The sequence below is a fragment of the Zalophus californianus genome, chromosome 8 (genome assembly GCF_009762305.2).
Source record: "Zalophus californianus isolate mZalCal1 chromosome 8, mZalCal1.pri.v2, whole genome shotgun sequence".
Lineage (NCBI taxonomy): Eukaryota > Metazoa > Chordata > Mammalia > Carnivora > Otariidae > Zalophus > Zalophus californianus.
The window spans coordinates 26,736,489-26,758,951 of record NC_045602.1 but is presented as its reverse complement, the minus strand read 5'-3'; the positions used below and the strand labels follow the sequence as shown (position 1 = coordinate 26,758,951).

General features: G+C 34.9%; 1 protein-coding gene across 10 annotated transcripts in view; it reads right to left on the bottom strand.

Moving 5' to 3' along the window:
* Positions 1-22,463, bottom strand: part of BIRC6 (baculoviral IAP repeat containing 6) — a 229,460-nt gene that overhangs the window by 156,366 nt on the left and 50,631 nt on the right. For 5 of the 10 annotated variants that reach the window (XM_027620739.2, XM_027620742.2, XM_027620746.2 and 2 more), the window contains exons 9-15: positions 19,682-19,740; positions 13,398-14,789; positions 7,993-8,142; positions 4,941-5,166; positions 2,552-2,712; positions 1,369-1,500; positions 742-873 (exon numbers count right to left, since the gene is read on the bottom strand). In XM_027620739.2, the coding sequence (XP_027476540.2) occupies positions 742-873; positions 1,369-1,500; positions 2,552-2,712; positions 4,941-5,166; positions 7,993-8,142; positions 13,398-14,789; positions 19,682-19,740 (2,252 nt within the window). The remainder of the gene's footprint in view (positions 1-741; positions 874-1,368; positions 1,501-2,551; positions 2,713-4,940; positions 5,167-7,992; positions 8,143-13,397; positions 14,790-19,681; positions 19,741-22,463) is intronic. The other 5 variants (XM_027620743.2, XM_027620744.2, XM_027620745.2 and 2 more) reach the window with 3 other exon arrangements.

Below are 22,463 nucleotides of genomic sequence, written 5' to 3'. Positions count from 1 at the left end.
TTGTATATATGTCTGCAACTAAAGGTAAATATGTAAATGTAGACAACTAATATGAAGGGAATATATACAAATTAAAATAGTTATCTGGGTGGTCAGGTATTTTCCTGGTTTGAGGAAGAACTGCGTATCCCACCACACCTCCAAAATAACTGTAATAATGGAGCTAGGTGTTTTGTTTTTGGCTTTTTAAATTTACCCTGGGATACAAAAGCTGATATACAGAGGTCCTACTACTGCAATATCAATCCTCTACATAATAGCCAATTATTTTTTAATATACATTAATTATAATGTGTTTATGTGAGACACTCAAATAATTACCTCTGATATTATCAAAACTCTTCTATAAAAACCCTCTTAAGGAAAATATTATAACAATATACAACTAAAGACACAGGACTCTAAGTTGATGGGAAAGGCAACCATGCCAGAACATGTCACCTGATTACTCAAAAAAGCTCTGCGATATCACACTAAGTTATCATATATTCATTTTTTTAATGCTTTCCCAAAAAGCACTGAGACCTCCAAAACACAGAAAGTAGTATATTGGAAGTTTCACATAAAGTTACAGTCACTTCTGAGAGGAAATGAGCTCAGCAACCAGGAAACTGATGGAACTGTTAATGTAAATCCCCAAAAAAACAGAATCTTACTTTTCTGAGATCAGTGTTTAAAAAAAAAATCTATTTTTCCAATGTGGCATTATTTATTCTGCTTTTGTAAAATATGTTACTTCACCTTTAACAAGTTTGGGGCTTGTTAATGTCAACATCCCAGCATGCCCTGACAGATCAAGGCCACTAGCAAGCCATACTGGTCCACACAGAATGTCTTCTTTATGATCTTCTAAAAATGGACATAATCTCAGACCTAAAAAGAAAAAATACATATTTTCTTTTAAATTAGTTTGTAATTTAAAAATATGAAATAAGCAAATATCCATCCCATATATAATACCACCACACAAAATACCATACTTAGAATGTGTTCAAATAAGAATTCACTATCATGCTAAGGAACTATGATCAAAGATCTGATAAATTTTCAAATATCTGATTATATGTTGCTTTCCATTCCCATATTATTTTACATTCACCTTGATCATCAAAAAATATTATAAAACCACGACATGATTTTAAATCCCAAGATATTAAAAAAAGAAGAATGCGAGTATTAGCGCAGCTGTGTTCACAAAGATGAGCTGAAAGTTAAAGCATATTGCCAAAGCAAAATTAAAGGTTATTTTTTAATTGTGTTTTTAAAACCAAGTTTTTGCAAGCCATAAGGAAATCTCTGCCCAACATGATGCATTTGGATCACTACTCCTTTTACTGTCATGGACAACAGCTCTATAATTTAACTCACACTGTGATTCCTCTACATCCATGTGCTGCATTTCTTCATTCAAATCAACCAGGGACGGTTTCCCATTTTGTTCCACTTCAATGTTAAGAGCTGGAGACAAAGGAAAGGTGATCTGCCTATCTACTGCTGTTTCTAGAGGATAAAAATATTAGTAAACTTAATTTTGCTTAATATCAATAATTTATGTGCCTGAAATTCTAAAATTTTCTGTTAAATTGGGAACTACTGTGATTCTTATCACAGATGCTACAAAATGGTTGTCAGAAGAAAAAAAAATTAGATTTTATTAATCATTTCATACACTCTTCTCTCTTTTAATGGTACTAAAATATTCACCTGAGAAATAATTTGCTGGCAACTAAAGTAAAAGTTCTTAACCCTGCAGAGTACAAGCACCTGCAAAGTTTTAAAAATACCAATGCCTAAGCTCCAGACCCAATTAAATCAGAACCTGCCATGATTCAAAAGAATACCCCACACACACAAACGCGCACACATATACACAAACACATACATATGTATTTTGAAAACAAGAAATTTTTCAGGTTTTACTGTTTCTATTCCCTGGTGTAAAGCAGCCATTTTACTCTAAAATTATCCCCAGCCTTTCCAATTAACCTCTTAAGGAGAAAACACTGATGAGTAACGTCTAGTTCTCAACATACTCAATGTATACAATCTATTTAAAAAACTCAATATATCAAATTCTGAACTTATAAGGAAAGTAAATAAAGTTGGGTGTATTTCTGGGTGTGTTTCTGTATTACATGAAAGGTTGGGTTTCACCAATGATCTTAAAAGAATATGTGACTTCCATTAACAAAGTTCTTTTCCCAATCAAGTCTCCGCTTACGAAGAAAAATGTGTACGTCTAGGAATGATGAAAGTGAAACTAATTCAGAAAGGAACCAACTGAATTTCCCAAACAGCAAAATTAAGTTATTCTAGATTATGCAATTCTATACAATACTGAGCTACCGAAACCTCTAAAATATTCTAGAATTAACTTTTCTAAATAAAACCACCAAAAGTAGAGCAGAAAAGAAGTACGGGGGTGGCGGAGAGAGTAGAGAGGAGGGGTAAGGCAAGGGAGGGACGTGAAACCTAGACAGTCAAGTTGAAATTAGTTTTTTTAAGAAATCAACTGCAAAATCGTCAAATATAAATTCTGATTCATTCTTACCATTGACTTTCCCTAAGCCCGGAGCTTTATTTTTCAGCAGCGTCACTTGTATCTGTGGAATATTGGTGATGTTTGAGTTCAAAACAAATTTGAAGTCCACATGTCCAACCATACAAGCTTTAGGTAGAACCAGTTCAAATACATGTTCATCCCAGCTGTTGCTGTCAAATAAGGGGGAAAATGCTAAACACAGCAAAAGTCTTTCTTTGGCCAAAACCACATTATCATTAATAACACTTCTCACACTCTTTGATTTGTAGCCTCCAACAAAACTCAATGCTTCTCAATGGGATCAACTCCCAAAAGAAAGGTTAAACTTAGGGCAATAACTGATCCTACCTTAGAAATCGACACCTATCTTGGGAACTGAACATTCCAATAAACCCTTCCTGGGCCCCACCCCAAATCTGTAAGCGGGGTCCCAAGAATCTGCATTTTAAAATAAGAATTTCTTCTATTTCTTAGACATGTCTATTTTTTTTTTTAAGATTTTATTTATTTGACAGAGGGAACACAAGCAGGGGGAGTGGGAGAGGGAGAAGCAGGCTTCCCAAGGAGCAGGAAGCCCAATGCAGGGCTCGATCCCAGGACCGTGGGATCATGACCTGAGCCAAAGGCAGATGCTTAATGACTGACCCACCCAGGCAACCCTAGACATGTCTATTCTGATTTTAAATTCTATATAAAGGTTGAAAAATAAAAATCTCCAAACCATACGCCACTAATTTCAGACTCATTCAGATGTCTACCAGACATCTCTAATTTATCATAAGCAAAGCCAAACTTAATTGCCCACTCCAATCTCAGTAAACAGAAATTCTATTTTTCAATCAGCTCAATCCAAAACCTTAGTCATCCTTCACTCTTCTCTCTCACACCAGATGTTCAATACATCAGCATATACTATTCCTTCTACTCCAAATTATATCCAGAATCTGACTACTCTTTTCACTACCTCCAACAACTATCATCATGGTCCAAACTACCATCAACAGTAATGGCATCCAAATTAGAACCCTCACGCCTATCACTGCCCTCCACAACACACAACCACTCATAATCTACTGTCATCACAGCAGTCTTACTGTGTCCTTCTAATACATAAATTAATCCTATATCCAAAACCCTCTAATATTTTTCTGATCTTACACCACATAAAAATCTCACTATGGCCTATAAAGATACTTGTCCTCTGGTGACCAGCTACCTCTTTTGACTTGGCCTCCTCCCACTCTCCCCTACCCTCACTGCACTCCAGCAACACTGGTTTTCTTGCTCTCACCAGAATTCATAAAACATACTCCTCAGGGTCTTTGTACTTGCTACTACCTCGGAATTAATGTCTTCATGGAGGTCGTTCTGGCCCCTTATATAAAAAGTACCATACTGGGGGAGCTGAATGGCTTAGTCGGTTAAGCATCTGCCTTTGGTTCAGGTCATGATTCCCAGGTCCTGGGATAGAGCCCCGTGTTAGGCTCCTTGCTCAGTGGGGAGTCTGCTCCTCCCTCTGCCCCTACACCTGCTCGTGCTCATTTTCTCTCTCTTTGTTCCTCTTTCAAATAAATAAATAAAAATCTTAAAAAAAAGAAAATACCATACACATTTTCTCTTTCTCTCACTCTTGCACACATGTACATACCCAGCAACTACTGACACTATATTGTTTTATCATATGTCATAACTTTTATGTGGCATAACTATGTGGCATACTAGATATTGGCTTACTGTCTTTCTGTACCCAAGAGAATGTAAATTCCAGTGACAGCTATACAGGAGTGCCTGCAAAACACAAGCATCTAAATATCTGTTAAGGGACGCCTGGGTGGCTCAGTCAGTTAAGTGTCTGCCTTCAGCTCAGGTCGTGATCCCAGGGGTCCTGGGAACGAACCCCACGCTGGGCTCCCTGCTCAGTGGGGAGCCTGCTTCTCTCTCTGCCCCTCCCCCTGCTTGTGCTTTCTCTCTACCAAATAAATAAAATCTTAAAAAAATAAACATGTTAAATAGGGGAGATGGGGTAATTAGGAGATGGACATTAAGGAGGGCATGTGATGTGATGAGCACTGGGTATTATAGAAGACTGATGAATCACTGAACTCTACCTCTGAAATTAATAATACACTCTATATAAATTAATTCAATTTAAATTTAAAAAATAAATATCTGTTAAACAAACTTGTGAACTGACTGCCCAAACTAATTGTAATGATGGATTACTCTTATCCTATAACTAAGAATATAGAAATTTCCAAAATTAAGGGACAAATGAAAAGAATAAAGTTATTAATAAATAAAAGTTAAGAGAAGCAATAATATATCTAAGAATTTTATGTTGTTTCTAACAAATACATAATACGGACTTAAAATCAAATACCTTAGAAGAATGTCTTACCTATCAGTCTGTAGTTTCCAAGTTCTAGTATGCTGAGCAGCATCTCCATGGTGTTGCTGATGCAAATGCTGAGGGTGCCTCCTTTGCTGTTGTTCTTGTTGAACTTCTACCCAGCATGGAGGAACAGTAGCTGAAAACCGTGGAGTCAAAGTCTCAAAGCGGGTTAGCTCCACTAGAGATGTCAAGATGTCAAGGGTGAATGGCTGGTCCACCAATAAATCAACTCCTTAACAAGAGTGAATATAGAATTTGAAATAAGTTTAAAAATAAGTTTTAATTCATGTTTTTTGTCTAGTCAATTACAAAACTTGCCAAATATCCTGAGAGTTATTAATGTGAGCTCATATTTATATGCAAATAAAGTAACTAGCACTGACTACATAATGGCCACAATAAATATCCATCTTGAATATTTTAAATTATAGAGAGGGTACTCCTTATTGGAGAAACCCAAACTCAACTTGTTAGATGAGCCCTGACTGAGCTCCAACCAGCCCTAAGTTAACAAGAGAAATGAAAGTAGTGCTGTAATGCAATCCAAATCTGTATCAAATCAATAAATAACTTTTAGACTTCATCATTTATAAAACAAAATGCTAAACATCAGTAAGTATATAACATCTGCCCTTTTTTACTTTATATAAAAGAAATTTTTTAAAAGTCAAAGCTAATCTGATGGCAAAAAAATACACACCAAAAGCTTCACCAGTACTTCTTCCTACTTTTGTGATAGTTAAGAATATCTTGTGAGCATACCAGTACTATAAGAGTAACAATCTGCTTCAGAGAGATTAATTTTCTCTTATGAAAACATGCTTACCATCTATGAAATTTCTAACATTAGACAGGCTGTTGTGCTTGTTCCAATAACAAAAATAAGTTTTTTTATAAAGATTAAAATATGAAATCTGACAGGTTTAGAATATTTTCACAAAGAAAGTTTATACCGAGTTCTATAAAATTATAAAAAGTATACTTCAAACCACATTTCTCTTCTCAAAGCTTAGAGCTTTTTAAATCAGACTGAATCTGTTAATATTGTTTGTAAACATTAATTGTATGTCAATATCCCTTCTTTACATTATTTACTTCCTTATAATCTAATTCATCTTTTCTCTACTCAGTAGTATTTATGGACTACATATGAAAATTCTTGGGGTGCCTGGGTGGCTCAGTTGGTTAGCATCTGCCTTCGGCTCAGGTCATGATCCAGAGGTCCTGGGATCAAGCCCAATGTCTGGCTCCCCATTCAGGAGGGAATCTGCTTCTCCCTCTCCCTGCGCTCCTCCCTCTGCTCATGTTCTATCTCAATAAATAAATAAATTTTAATAAATTTAATAATAAATCTTAACAAATTTCTTTTCCATTATAACAATAACCTATAAAATAAGAAACATTCAGCTTTTGAAACCAAACTATATAGTTAATCAAGACAAGTCTTTTTTTTTTTTTTAAGATTTTATTTATTTGACAGAGAGAGAGAGAGAGAACAGGAACACAAGCAGGGGAAGTGGGAGAGGGAGAAGCAGGCTTCTTGCCGAGCAGGGAGCCCGATGTGGGGCTTGATCCCAGGACCCTGGGATCATGACCTGAGCCAAAGGCAGACACTTAACAACTGAGCCACCTAGGCGTCCCAAGACAATCAAGTCTTATTACAGCATGAGACATGAGTCAGTTTATCTCAACCAGGGGGACAATCTTGACTCCCAAGGGCCACCTGGAAAGAGGTAATTGCCTGTGCTACTGGACTCTAGTAGATAGAAGCCAGAGATGCTGCTAATACAGCACAGGACAGTCTGCCTACAACAAAAAATTATCCATCCCAAAACGGCAACAATGGTGCTAAGGCTGAAAAACCCTGCCATGTAGATAGCATAGATTATACTGATCCTCACTAAAGTTAGCTTTAGTGGTATTATATATATTATATATATATTATACTAGTAGTAGGTATATATTAGTAATATATATATTATATATATTTATACTAGTATAATTACTAGTATATATATATAGGTATTATACTAGTGTGTGTGTGTGTATATATATATATAGGTATTATACTAGTAATCACTAAAGGTTTGCCTTTGGTGCAAAGAAAAATGATCAAATACCCAAATATTAAGTGTCCATAAAAATCAAATACCAACTTTATGTATTATTTCTATTTGGAATACATGTGAGTTTAAACACACTTTTCATTAAAGATTCATTAACCTTTTAAATACTAGATTTAGGGAATAAAATGTATTAAGGACTAAGAGAAAAACATAACAGCACTGTGGAAGCACAAAAGGACTAACTATAGTCATAAAGGGTGGGGAAGGAGAGTTTAGTGTAACATGTAAAGAGCATGAAACGGAATTATACACTCAAGAAATCATGAAAAGTTTATTGTAATAAACACTGAGAAGAAGACTGGTATTATTTCATAAAAGTCCAAGATTTAGCAGGAGTAACATGTTAACTATTACTTCTGAAAAACTAGTTCTGGAGGGCAGTATAGAACACACACACAGAGAAGAGGCAAAAACAACATACAAAAGCAAACCTATCTAATGGTACACAATGGGGAAATGAGGATCTGAATATACCACCCCAGGAAGAGAATATTTTTCCAGCTTTTCAATTGCAGTAGTAATATCAGTAACATTAAGCCACTCCACTGACTTCTTATTTTTTTAATCAATTCCCCTATTTTATGTTTTTTTCCCTAACTAGACCAAAAGCTCCTTAATGGCCAAAATAATGTTTTACCTCTTAAGTAACATCACCAATATTGGCCAACCTACCATAGGTGAAAAAACATTTCTTATTTTAATGTTCACAACAATTTGCAACTACTGAAAAAAAACAATGATAAATAATAAACAAAAACAAGCTAAGTGAAAGAAGAGCAACAAAGAAATGAACTCCCTCAACAAAGTAACCAAGAGTTGACTGTAAAAACTGAAAGAATGTTTAAGATTATTTGAGGAAGACTCAGAAAACTTTGAACATCACAAGAATTTGCATTTTTAAGATTTCATTTAAAAAAAATTTAGTATCATACCTGAAATGCCAGGACTTGAAGGATTTGATAAAGGTTTGGAACCTTCTGAAGACGGCTCTATTCCTTTAGAAAGAGATCCATCCACTAGTATATCAGCTTCATCAATATCATCACAAGTTCCTCCAATTTGGAGAAAATGAAGCTCACCACCTATGGTGTAATAAAATTTTATCAACATAGGAACACGGAATATGGATAAACATACAAATACATACTACTTAGTTAAGAAACTCAATTTATTTTAATATCACTCAACAAGCAGATAAACAGGGCTGACAAAGTGACATATCTTCCAGAAATTAGAAATTAAACTGACAAGGTACTACAAACTGAAAATTTAATTTAATTTAAAAAATGGCAAATACACAAACATATGTGAAAACAGTTATTTACCTAGTACTAACTATGTGTAAGACACTATTTTAAATGCTTAAGTTAATTCATTTAGTCTTCACAAAAACCCCTGAGGTAAGGACTATTATTGTGGCCACTTTACAGATGAGGAAACTGATGCACTAGCTAAATATCTCAGCAGTAACAAAAATGAACAAAGATTCTTAATTTTTTGAAGCATTCACCATGAAATGAAACTGAATTTCTATTTTTTTGTATTTCTCACAGAAAAAAACTGAAAGCAAAGTTAGCAAATACTTAAGACAAAAATCAATGGATAAAAGAATATTCTAACAAAAGTAGTTGGAGATTCACTTTCAATATGACAGAATAAAGAAGAGGACAACTCCTCTTCCTTAAAAGCAACGACAAAGCCAGACAAAACTGTCATTCAACCAGGGTGGGGCAAGCAATGAAAACCAGCAGAAGGGATGCTACTTGCCAGAGGGGGGCCCAATGGATTTGGAAAGCCATCAGTTTAAAGGGCTCAGTGGCAACAAAAATGAGGTGCATCCTGAAGTCAAGACTCTGCCCTTAATACCAAGTTACAAGAAGTGAAAGAAACATAGGTGGCTTGGTAAACTCTCCACATGATCCACAATGATCAGAGGCTGTACACATGTGTTACAAAACCAGATGGGGCCCAAGCCATCCACACATTCCCAGTCAACTAACCCCATGCATATGCAGAAGAGTTGTAAGAGGGCATGACAGAAAATAAAAATAAAGCAAATAAAAGCCAGGACACACCTGAATACAGTCTTTCTGGTGAAGTTACTTGGACATAATCATTTATCAAAACCTTTGGCTAAATACTAAGCTAAGCGGACACAAAGGCAACAAATAAGAAACAAGGTTTAAAAGTTAAAAATCTCTGGGGTAAAAAAAATGAGGGGAGACATCAGTGACTGCACACTGCAAAAGAAACAGATTTCACAGATGTAGTCCTGATGGGTTACCAAACAAACAAACAAAGCAACAACAACCTCCAAAGAGGGGAAATCAGAATCCAGAATTCTGCAATGTTATTTAAAATGTCCAGTATTAAATAAAAAATTATAAGACACGAAGAAAGACTGACCCATGCTTAAGGAAAACAAAATCATTGAGAAGTATCTCTGAGTTTCCAAAATTTGAGTTTGGTAGACAAGAACTTCAAAGAAGCTACTGTATTTTTATAGAATAAAAGGAAATCAGGTATGGAGAATTAAAGGAACAAACGGTGGAAATGACTCAACAAGTAAAGAATCTCAACTAAAAAATAGAAATTTTAAAGAAGAAAAGGGAAATTCTGGAGTTGAAACATAAAATACATAAAATGAAAAGTTCATTAGAGAGGCTCAAAGCAGATTTGAGATGGCAGTAGAAAAATCAGTAAAATAAAAATAGAGCATAAGAAATTAACCAATCTGAAGAAAAGTAAAAGATCTTTTAAAATGAAAAGCATCTCAGAGACCTATGGGACAGATCAAGTATAAGAGCATACATGTAATGGGAATTCCAGAAAAAGAGAACAGAAAAGGCAAAGAGAAAAAATTGATGAAATAATGAATAAAAACTTCCCAAATTTGAAGAAACACATTACACTGCAAATCCAATCAATTCAATGAACTTCAAGTAGGATATATAAAATGAGATTCACAGGTATATATGTTACAGTCAAACTGCTGCATGTCAATGAGAAAACCTTAAATGCAACAAGTTAAAAATGACTCATCAGATCTAATAACCATGATGCAAATTAAGAGCGGACTTACCAGAAACAATGGAGGCCCTAGGCACCTGAATGAGATGTGCAGAAATAGTCAACCAATAATTCTATAGACAGTACCATTCTTCAAAAATGAATGTGAAATAGAGATATTTCAGGATAAACAGAATTTTTTACTAGGAGATCTGCCTTGTAATAAGTACTAAAGAAAGTCCTTCAAGATAAAAGAAAGCACTACCAAATTTTATCACACGCACCAGAAATGAGTAAGTAGCTGATGAAATAAGTAAAGTAGATGAATATATATTTTATCTCATTTCCTTGTAAATTTTTTTAAAAGACAAAGATTGGATAAAATAACTCTTTTTGGTTGGGTTTGTAACTTATCTAAATGCAACATATAAGACAATGGTAGCACAAAGGAGCAGGAGAAAAAAGATTAGAGCAAAGTATATTTTACTAGAATTAAGTTAGTATTATTCTAAAGTAGTTTGTGACAGAATAAATCACTAAGAACAGAACTCCAAAAAAGTATTAAAAAAAATATATCAACAAAGGCACCAGTAATGTCACACCAAATGGCAGAGCAGGAAGTTCTAGGTAGGAAGCTCTAGAGGTCAGTTACTGAACTAGAAAGTGACTGAAATCAACTATTTCAGAACTCTGGAGCCTAACAAGAAACAATGACCAGAGGATGCTTAATAAAGGGAAAGGCTACTGATCTTCCATGGAAGTGGCCTGCAGGAGCCAGCTGCCATCCCCCATTCCTCAGCCCTGTGCAAGCTGTGGGGAAAGCAGTCCAGATTTCTGGAGTTGCTGGCTGGTGGCCAGAAGGGACCTTACTTCCTCATTTCACATATATGTATATATGTATGTGTGTGTATATTCTATTTGCGAATTTTAATCAAACATAGCTGCATCAAATCTACCTTCAGTATATTATTTTTTTAAAAGATTTTATTTATTTATTTGAGAGAGAATGAGAGATACAGAGCACGAGAGGGAAGAGGGTCAGAGGGGGAAGCAGACTCCCTGCTGAGCAGGGAGCCCGATGTGGGACTCGATCCCGGGACTCCAGGATCATGACCTGAGCCGAAGGCAGTCGCTCAACCAACTGAGCCACCCAGGCACCCTACCTTCAGTACATTATTAATACTATTTGAAATTAACTTACAACATTTATTAGTTGTAGATTTTTATCAAAAGGCTCAATGACTCTACATGAGAAAAAGTTTTATGCTACTTGAATACACTCTTATGACATGTCATGGAAATGTCATGTCCTTTTGATTCAAAGCCTGTAATCCTTTTTAAAAATTTTTACAACTACTTTTTGGACTGTCATATATACATTTTAAAACATCAACTTTTCTTTCCTCTTTTTTGTTACTCATCTCATCTTTTCACATCTATCTTGACCAGTCAATCCTTGAAGAACTAGGAAATAATCTTCAAAGTGCTTAACTTCTCACGCTTTTTCTTGTCCATTGATCCATCTGGATAAATTCCCTATCACATGAGATCAATTCCTAGAACTTTTCATTGTCCAAACTCCAAGAATACATTAACCTATTTAAACACTACTTATCCTCTGTCTCACAAAAGCATATCTCATCAAACAATTAAAATCATTAAACCCTGACTGTATTTCTGGAAAACACTAGTACCTTACACAGATGTGCCCTGGGCCTAGGTCACTCAGGTTCCAAATTCAGCTCCATTCTGGATGGCCTATGGCATATTAAATTGTTTTCATTTTTTAAATCTTTCACATTAAAAGAGTCTTTAAAATTCAATGTATGAGTCTTCTTTTTTCTTTTTTTTAAGTAGGCTCCATTACTTTTTTTAAGTGGGCTCCACACCCAGCGTGGGCTTGAACTCATGACCCTGAGATCAAGACCTGAGCTGAGATCAAGAATCACTTAACCAACTGAGCCACCCAGATGCCCCTACAAGTCTTATGCTTTTGTTACATTCTAGCAGTATAATGTAGTTTAAGCACCCTGACAACAGATGCCCAGGTATGAATGCTGACTCTGTCATTTATTAGCTCTGTGACTTAGGCAAGTTACTTAACCTCTCCTTCCCTCAGTTTCCTTATCTGTAAAATGAAGACAATAATAGTATATATCTCATAAAGTTGGCATGATGACTAAATAAATTATGAGAAGTAAAGCTCTCACAACAGTGAACTGGCACATACATGATCAAAAACTTCAAATTATCCTTCATACCACATAGTATTTTAATGGTTTTTCTAAACTTTATCAACTCTAATTCAAAGTTTAATTAGTCTAAAGTTATTCTGCATTGCTCATTTTTAAAATTAATCTATTTGGGTTTTGATGTTATTTGAAGATTTTTTTTCCCCTTATTTCACTAGATGTATTTCAGAGAAGGCAATCTGAACCACTACATTCACCACTACTCTTCTTGGCCAAACTCTTGCAATCTTTTAAAGGGAGGAAAAACTCGGATTAATTCCTCCCAAGAACCACAAATGAGATGTATGACTCTCCTCACACCCAGTTCTTCTCCCAAGCACTGGTTATAGTTACCTGGGCTTCAAGTATCTCCTGACCCTAACTTCCTACTAAACTATCAGTAAGACCACTCATTTTGCCTGATCTTGTCAGTAATCCGTTTCCAAAAACTTCTTTATCTTTCCAACTTAAAATATATAATAAGAAAAGTAGGAGGAAAAATGAACACTATGTTACTCTGTATGGGGCTCAAATGTTGCAAAGCTGATTCAACCATTAGCCAAAAGTCAGGAATAAATCAGAAAAGAAAAATTTATTTGGCAAAACTAGTATTCATTCGCTAAATATTTTTATTTCAGGAGGAAATAATGACCGGTATATATACTCTGTGCCAAAAACGTTATATACATTATTTCATTTCATTCTAAGAAGCCTGATAACAGGCCTTCTTATCCTCGTCTATAAATAAACAAAGGTTTACTGAGTTTAAAGTAACTTGCCCAAGGCCACAAATTTGAGCAGATGCAGAGTCAGGACTCACAGAAACAACAGCAGGTTATTTTCTTGAGGTTAAAGCAGAGAAGATACTTTCTGAGAGACTTATTAACTTATTTACAATTAGAATCCTTACCTAGGGCAGTAGAAAAAAGTTTTAAAAAGTTAAAACAGTAGCAAAGATTTACCGCTTCATTATAAAAAAAATAAATTTCTCTCCATCTATATGGATCTAAAATTCATACTAGGTATGCATATAAATGAATGCCATATACACTGATTTTTTAAGATTTGTAGGAGACCCAAACAAACCAAGAGCTTACCTTTGGTGCATGCACACAGCCTGTCAGTGCCCGAGCAGTAAATGACAGAAACAAATGTGTCCTGTTCCTCAGTGCCCTCCTTTTTGGGAGGTTCCACTTTGGCCAAAATTTCAAAGTTTGAAAGATCTAATATTTTTACATATCCTCCCTGAGTGGTTATTACCAGGTGTCCAAGAGTAGAAATATCAGCCTTTTTTTCTCTTTCAATGCCATTCTTTGAGGTTAACTGCATTTCCTCAACGGGTTCCTCACAGTCATCTTCTCGATTATCCAATATATCTGGTGGAAGCAAAATGAGCGAGGTAATTGTGTCCTGGGGGTCTTTGATATGTTGGATTTTTATTGGCTCCTCTTCTAAAGTCACTATCCGAGTGGCATAATTCATTTTATAAAGTATTAAATATCCACCACTAATATTCCTCTGCTCAGGCTGAATTATCAAAGGACTTTGTACATCTGCTGGTGATTCGTGTTGGATTACACTAATATTTGCACCATTCACTACAGTAAGATTTGATTCCAGCTCACCTTTCCGTCTATTACATAGTGCAGAGTTTAGTTTATTTAAATTATTCAAGGCCTCTACTTGATTTATTGCACTCAAGGATTCAACAGGGCATGTCCGCAGTCCTACCAACAAATGAATTCCATCAGCACAAGGAGTTAGGGAGTCTATACAAAGATTCTCCTCCTCTGCAAATTTTGGCAGCCTTAAGCACTGAACCAAAGTCCCAGGCTTGGGAAACACAGAGTTCCACTTCTCAGAATCTGGAGAGGTAAGGTTGGCTGCGGCATCTGCAAATTGCTGAATGTAAGTCACAGGAGGATCCTGCAACAACAACTGCTCCTGACTATCCAGCTCCATTTCAATAATCTGTGGAACCGTAAAACCATCATCATGCAAACTTTTGCTCATTATATTGTTCATCTGTGAAAATATTTTTCCTGCTTTCTCATCAGATTCCTTGATGCTATAAAGAAGCAAAATGGGTAAAGTCCTCCTTACCAGAGGAGAATTTAACTCTGAATTAGTGCAGGATTCATTGTCAGTTGACCCTTGTTCTGATATACTTTCACCCTGAGTTCTGCTTAAACCATCCAGTGACCTGTGAGAATTACTACTAATGGGTGAGGTAGCAGGAGATTTATATGTTAATAAACCTCCAGCTAATAAACATGGAAAGGGAATGTTGTGTTGTTCCTGGTGCTTTTCCTTTGTCTTTTCACTCTTAGAGTTTAAGCAAGGATTTGCCCCAAGTTCTTCAAGATCCTTAACAGTATCTTCAAGCACATTTGCCACAATCTCCCACTGAAGTTTTTCAGGCTGCTGCAGAATGCTGAGTGCTGTTATATCAAGGCTCACTTCCATGGCTTCCTTCTGTGATGTATGCCCTTCGAAAAGGAACAATATTCATTAGAATTGGCCTTGAGATTGGCAAATCACGAATCTTTTTTTTAAAGATTTTTTTTTAAAGATTCTATTTATTTATTAAAGAGAGAGAATGAGAGAGAGAGAGAGAGCATGAGGGGGGGAGGGTCAAAGGGAGAAGCAGACTCTCCACCGAGCAGGAAGCCCGATGTGGGACTCGATCCTGGGACTCCAGGATCATGACCTGAGCCGAAGGCAGTCGCCCAACCAACTGCGCCACCCAGGTGCCCACGAATCTTTAGTATAATGCTTTCGTTACTTTTCTTTTCTTACTCATCCAATCAGTGCATTATAATTACATAAGTGGAAGAATTTAAAGTATTTTTAAGGGAAATTAATCAAATCTGAGGTAAATCTACTCAGAAAAACCACTGAGGTATTCAAGAGAGTCAAAATCATTTTCAATTCAGAATATATTCTCTTGGCAATTTATGAGCAACCCTCCCCCATCCTTTTTAATTTATGAGAATGGTTAAAGAATGAAGACATTATTAGTATCAAAATATAGGATTTCTGTCCTTTAATTCTAAACCAAAAGCCATTCAATACCATTATAACTACCACTTGTGCACTTTATAGAATATCCATGAAACATGATTACAGTGTCTGTTCCCTTTCTTTCACTATTTAGAAGTCATAGCATGCGCTCCTCTCTCCTACCCCACCATGCTAATTATCAGTTATCATAGTACGCAATGTAATTCTAACCTCAGCTTAGAAAAAAATTATAACTAGGAAGGAAAAATTCCCAAAATTTGCCATTTTAAAGTGAAGCATAAAGCATCTTCTGTATTATCTGCTAATTTATAGCTCATTTAAAGTTAACTACATTACCCCTTATGATCTTTTGTCCACTGTGTGCTCTCCCCTTACAAAGAGTACAAAAGTCATTTCTCAGTCTCAATGCTCCAAAAATACCATGTCTGTCTACACAAAACCTTGCAACAGATGTCACTCAATTGAACTGAAAGTCTGAACCATTTGTTTCTTTCTCAATAGCAAAAAATACTATCGGTCAACAACAACATTATTAGCAACAATAAGTATTTCTTTTTTTTTTTAAGATTTTATTTATTTGACAGACAGAGAGACAGCGAGAGAGAGAACATAAGCAGGAGGAGTGGGAGAGGGAGAAGCAGGCTTCCCGCCAAGCAGGGAGCCCAATGTGGGGCTCGATCCCAGGACCCTGAGATCATGACCCAAGCTGAAGGCAGTCGCTTAACCAACTGAGCCACACAGGCGTCCTAATGTCTAAGTATTTCTTATGGAAAAAAAAAAAAGCATTGGAACTGGCTTTATGATTTTAGATAAGAAAAATACAGAAGAGTAAAAGAAATAAATATAACTCGAAACTGCATGAAAGTTTGAAAGCTGCCCAAGTAACGTGCAACTGAGATTCATGGAACATCATATACTTAACATGCACTGAAAGTTCTGTTCACAACATTTCTGTTAACTATTTCATAAACTATTTCTTTAAAATGCTCACTGGCAGCTCTACCTAGAATTTCCCATTTTCTGAGAATAATCTTAATTCATATAATGTTGCTATTATGACCTGAAATGAAACCATTTCTAGTTAAATGGAAGAAAACTGTAATTATACACTCAACAGTTTAATTGTCCTAATGAAGCTGTTCAGTTACGCAACCACTCATTTGGCTACGTTCACATGCAGTCTGTCTATACTGCCATGCATTAGTTATATATATATTAACTCTACTAATTTAGATTTGAAATTAAAAGTTGACAGTAAAATTTTGATACCATATAGTACACTATAATAAATCTTAAGGATGCTCAACTATTTATTGGACTAAACTGAAACTTATATAAATAATTTTTTTAATGATTTTTTTTTTTTTTTTTTAGTTATGGTCAGAAATTGCCAGGAAAAAACACTAGTGTATGTATATAGAGATTAAAAACAAAATAACCACAAATTACATGTATTAACACACATTTAAGAAATATTCAAAGTAAATGGCATAGAAAGTGGGGCTATTCATTAAGACAGGCAGCATGACAAGTGGCATTATTACTCTTTTTCCCAACAATTAAAGTAACATCTAAGAAACAGCTTATGCTGTACATTCTACTTCAGAAGACAAAGCACAATGACAACTGTCAAATACTGCAGTAAGGAAATCTGTAGTCTTATCTCAGAATTTCTCCAACCTACTGGACTACAAAACAAGTTTTTACATAATATAGCTATAAACAGACTGCAATACAATATTCTCCAGATAATCATTTTGGGAAACCCTTCTCTTCTCTGCTTACTTAGGTAGTGTAAGCCAACAGTTCTATCAGCCAAATTTCCTGAGGTGAGCAACTAGGTTTTACCTAAGCACTTTTCTAAAACTAAGAAATTTCAATTCGAACCCTCCTTCAATCTCTCTGTCAAACACTCTTCCCACTCTTCACAAGAATATATCCTTAATTCAGTTATCTGGCCCCAAAACCAAACTTTTCTCTGTGACATCATCTAGATACTTTCAAAAGCCATAACCTTCAAATGAAAAACAGGTAAAAGTCTCTTAGTTAAGAAATACATTCTATAATTCTTCAGACTGTATCATTGATCGGAATCACCTAGAGTTAGTAAATGTAAATTTTGAAATAGCATCTATGACTTATTTTAGATACTTCAGGAAAAGAACACATTTCCCATTCATATCACGAGCCTCCATAAACTCGCCAATAAACTACCAATGTAAGAGAATTAACTTAGAAGATATAGTAGTCCCCCCCCCAGCTTTATAGGCAGGGGATACGTTCCAAGAACCCCAGTGGACACCTGAAACTGCAGACAGCACAAAACTCTGTATGTGCTAGGTTTTATTTGTATACATACATATGATAAAGTTTAATTTGCAAATTAGGCACGGTAAGAGATTAACGGCAATATCTAATAATAAAATAGAATTATAATAATATACTGTAATAAAAGTTAGGTCAATGTGTTTTCTCTCCCAAAATATCTTACTATACTGTACTCACTCTTCTTGTGATGATGTGAGATAAAATGCCGATGTGATGAGATGCGGTGCGGTGAATGACATAGGCATTGTGTCCTAGCATTCTGCTACTAGGTTATCTGCTCAGGATAACAGCTGACCAAAGGTGACTGAACTGTGGAAAGCGAAACCCCGAGTGAGGTGGACTACTATCCCTATTTTACTACAAATGAATGAACTACTTACAAATCCTAAAAGGAGGGAATTAAAAATTCTGAACCAGAAGAATTTTCTTCTCTTTCCATAGCTACCTTTTAATACTACATAAGGACAACCACCCCTGCCCTGATGAGGTATCACAGAAAAAGCCAACAAAATTACATGGTGACTTTCTAGATACTGGGAAGTGAGATAAACAGGACTACAGTATTTAAAGGAAGTGTGAAAAAGCAAGTAGGCTAGATGAGAAAGAGAAAAGTAGGAAAGGAATAAAGAGATCGACCAAAGAGAGATGCTGTAGTAACAAAATACCTGCTGAGATCGTCGGACCCGAGAAGAGAGCGAAGCTACAGCGCACAGAGGAAAGGCTGTGGTTAGAACCACAAACTTCAAGACAGAAAAGGAACACTGAGCTCAAACACTTCACTTTACAGAGGAAAAACAGGCCCAGAGAGTTTAAGTGATTGACAAGACGAAAGAGTGAATTAGCAGAAGAATTCAAGCTCTGACCAGGTCTCCAGGTAACCTGTGACCAGTTTATTATTCTTTACCAGATCAAGAAAATGCAATTGTAGCCCTTTTCTGTTTTTGCAAAAGGACAATAAAAGGGGGAAGGAGCATTATCTTCATCAGACTAATTTTTTTAAATGAATCTATTCTTTATTTTTCTAGAGCTAATTATACATTTGTAAATTATTCAGGGCATTTTCCTACTTTAAAATTTTTTTCATTGCTAAAAATTACTTCAAAAGACAACTAAGGTTTTACTCCAAATCAGTCTAGCATTGTTTGGGGGGGCTTTAAAAAAATTTCATGACAATTTAGAATCTAGAGAGCAGCTGCTATTCTATACTCACTCTCATTTCTGACAACTGTACTATACAAAGCCGTGTCTCTTTCCCCAGAGATTTAACAAGTTATATATGTCCTCAGTTCCTAAAACAGGACGTTACAGAACAGCCACAATTCAGTACCAGTCACTTTTTTAAAATATTGGCTACTCCCCAGGTACTATGCTTTATATATTTTTATCTTAATCAGTCCCCAAAACTCTAATTAACAGATGTTAACATAACTCTTTCATGTATTGGGAAATGCGTTCAGCCTATAATAAATGACAAGAATTTGAATTCTGATATGGAAAAACTATTTTGAGATGTACTATTAGCCTTGCCTATTATAAAACTACATTAAAATCTGAAGCACATGCTTTCACCATTAACATTTCATAAGATAATGGAGTAAGGCAGCACTTACTTGATGCCTTAATGTCTATGATTTTATACTTTAAAATTTATTCTCTCTTTACCTGTTTTATTTTGGGGATAAAGAACCTTAATTTCAATATTACTTTTATTTAACAACAAAATAAATTATGCAAATAAACTGAACACATTCTGAAGGGCTTAATGTGTATTCCTTGACATCTGTGACAAAAATTTAGTAAAACTCTAATTGTTTGGCTCAAATACATACCATTTAAAATTTAAGTATGGGACTCTACATATACTAATTCAAGATCTGTCATGTTTAACATTTGAGTTTTCTGTGTATATTAGTGAAAATGCAGAGTTTGCATTAACTAAGAAATTTAGAATTAGGTAATATTTAGCTTTACCTATACCTGTATAAATGCAAGGATTTAAACAATAGATTATCTGACATTTTTAACATACCTGTCACAGAATCTGATCTGGAATGCTCTTCACTGTCTGAATCCTCCAGTAAATCATCACTTAAAGACAAAGTAAAAAATAATTTGAATTTCAAAAAAAGGTACGCATATTATGAGACAAAGAAGAAAGTTACAACAACCACTGCTCTGCATCTCAAATATAAGTATCATACAAAACTATTAAAACTCACTTAAATGACATATAAGTAGTCTGAGATAATAACCGATTGACAATGCTGGTATTGGATTACCTTAAAATCATGAAATAAATATCTGTCTGAAAGAGAATGTGGAAACCTCTAAGAATCTATAATAAAATTTGTAGGAATTTGAAGACTGTTAGGGTGTGACTGGGAATAGTCAGGTAAATAAACAGATAAAAGAGAGAAGCAGCTAATAAAATCAAGTACAAGCTTCAGGTAGTAAAATTTTAATAACTATTGTATTACTGAATTCAGGAAAGTTGTCCTAAAATCAAATAAAAGAGCCATCTAAATACATGTATATGTACACGTTTAAATACACACACGCATTTCATTTTTGTGTTTGCTTTGTTTGTTTTGGAAGGGGTAATAAGAACTCCTTGACAAGCAGGGAAACTATTACAACTCAGAAGTTAGGGGTTAAGACAAGAGGATGTCCCTCCTTGACTCTTCACTCAGATAGTCAAGAAATTGCCAGCCTCCCTCTTTGCATCCATCTTTATCCTCACTCTCATCTGTTAGCAAACAAGAAAAAAATTCAATAAAAGATCACTCTAGTACAATATGAGACTGTGTCAGTACTCTATCAGCACTTCTACAGCAGTTCTAAGATTCTGATGACCTCAATTAAAAAAATTAAAAGATATATTTTGAAGGAAAGAAAGAAAATATTAACTCTCCCTTTTTGAAACAATGTATTTCACTTACAACTGAAATAACCAGGCACTTAAGTAATTTTAAATGAAATGCAAGTTAGTAATCTCTGTTAAAAAAAAAAAAATGTTTGAAATATGGGGCAGGGGGCGTTAGTAATCTGTTTAAAAAAAAATGTTTGAAATATGGGGCAGGGGCAGGGCTTGGTTAGATATTTTTGACAAATTTCTGTGTTTTAAGTTTTTCAAGCGGAAATAACTGTCCATGAAACAATTCTGTGCTATAATTTAAAACAACAAAAAAGGGGCGCCTGGGTGGCTCAGTCGTTAAGCGTCTGCCTTCAGCTCAGGTCATGATCCCAGGGTCCTGGGATAGAGCCCCGCATCAGGCTCCCTGCTCGGTGGGAGGCCTGCTTCTCCCTCTCCCACTCCCCCTGCTTGTGTTTCCTAACTGTGTCTCTCTCTGTCAAATAAAAAACAACAAAAAAAATTTTAAACAACAAAAAAATATGCAAAAGTTCAAGATCAGCTGCTAATTAGCCTTAAGCTATTTAAATGCTAACTGGCTGATTTCAGAGAAATAATAAAGATACTTGGAAAAATAAATCCCAAGAGGAAATATTAATCATTGGGAATTATCCAGAATAAAGAACTCCAAACCAAGAAGACACAAGAGGTTTCAAGTATGGGTTTTCACATTAAAAGAAAACCAAGTATTACCCAGCTATAAGGACAAAAGGTTAAATAAAGTAGTTGTATATTTTATTTTATTTTTTATTTATTTATTTTTTATTTATTTAAGTAGGCTTCACGCCCAATGTAGAGCCCAACACAGGGCTTGAACTCACAACCCTAGATCAAAACCTGAGCTGAGATCAAGAGCTGGATACTTAACTGACTGAGCCACTGAGGCGCCCCAGGTAGCTGTATATTTTAAAGAAGGAAATCAAGGTGTCTTGATATGAAATTACAAATAATGTTACAAAGAGTTGCCAGATAATCACCGTAACTGGCAAAACAAAACAAAACAAAAAGTTCTTTCTAAAGTTTTTCAAAATACAATCTTTTTTCAAAAAATTATTTGATAGAAAAATCATACCATTACATAATAAAATCATATGAGTTCAATGACTGAATTGTACCCTAAAAGGGTGAATTTTATGATGTATAACTATACCTTAAAACTCTTAAATATGGGTTAAAAAAACACTTAAGTACACATTAAAAAATTTATATATATAAATGTTAACATAACTAGACAACATGATTATGGGTACTCTACGTTCCTTCAAGGTATTTCTCTGTATTGTCCAATTTTTCTATGTTAAGCATGCATTAGGTTTATAACAGACACTAGATTTACTAAAGCCTTTTACATGTGCAAAACCTTTTGCAGAGTAAAAAACATGCAAATTAAATAGGATATTATGAATAAGTTTTAAGTTAGGATTATCTATTTTTGAAAACTGAATATACACTAGTTATCACATGCATACCTTAGCTTTGATATATCAATACTATATAAACAACTTCAAAGTTAAAAGCAGGAAATTTTTACCAATTTGAAAAATATAACATATAAAATGAGACAAAAATGTTAATTCATTTAAATTAAGTGTGTTCCCAAATAAATAATCTTCCTTCCCAAAAAAATATTCTTCCCTGAATAAATTCAGAACAAAGATAAATGTTGTCTTTCAAGTAGAAATGGTCACAAACAATCCATAAGCAAACTATACTGCTAATTAAGCTTCTTGGCTAAGTTTTAATTTGTTCAATTAACATACTATTCTTTGAGCTAATGAAACTCATACAGTGTATTTTAAAACAAATATATTGTATATTATGCCATAATATCAGTATTAGTTTGGTTCATTATATTCACTACCAATGCAACAGAAATCCTGCTACCTCTTGGGGGAGGGAA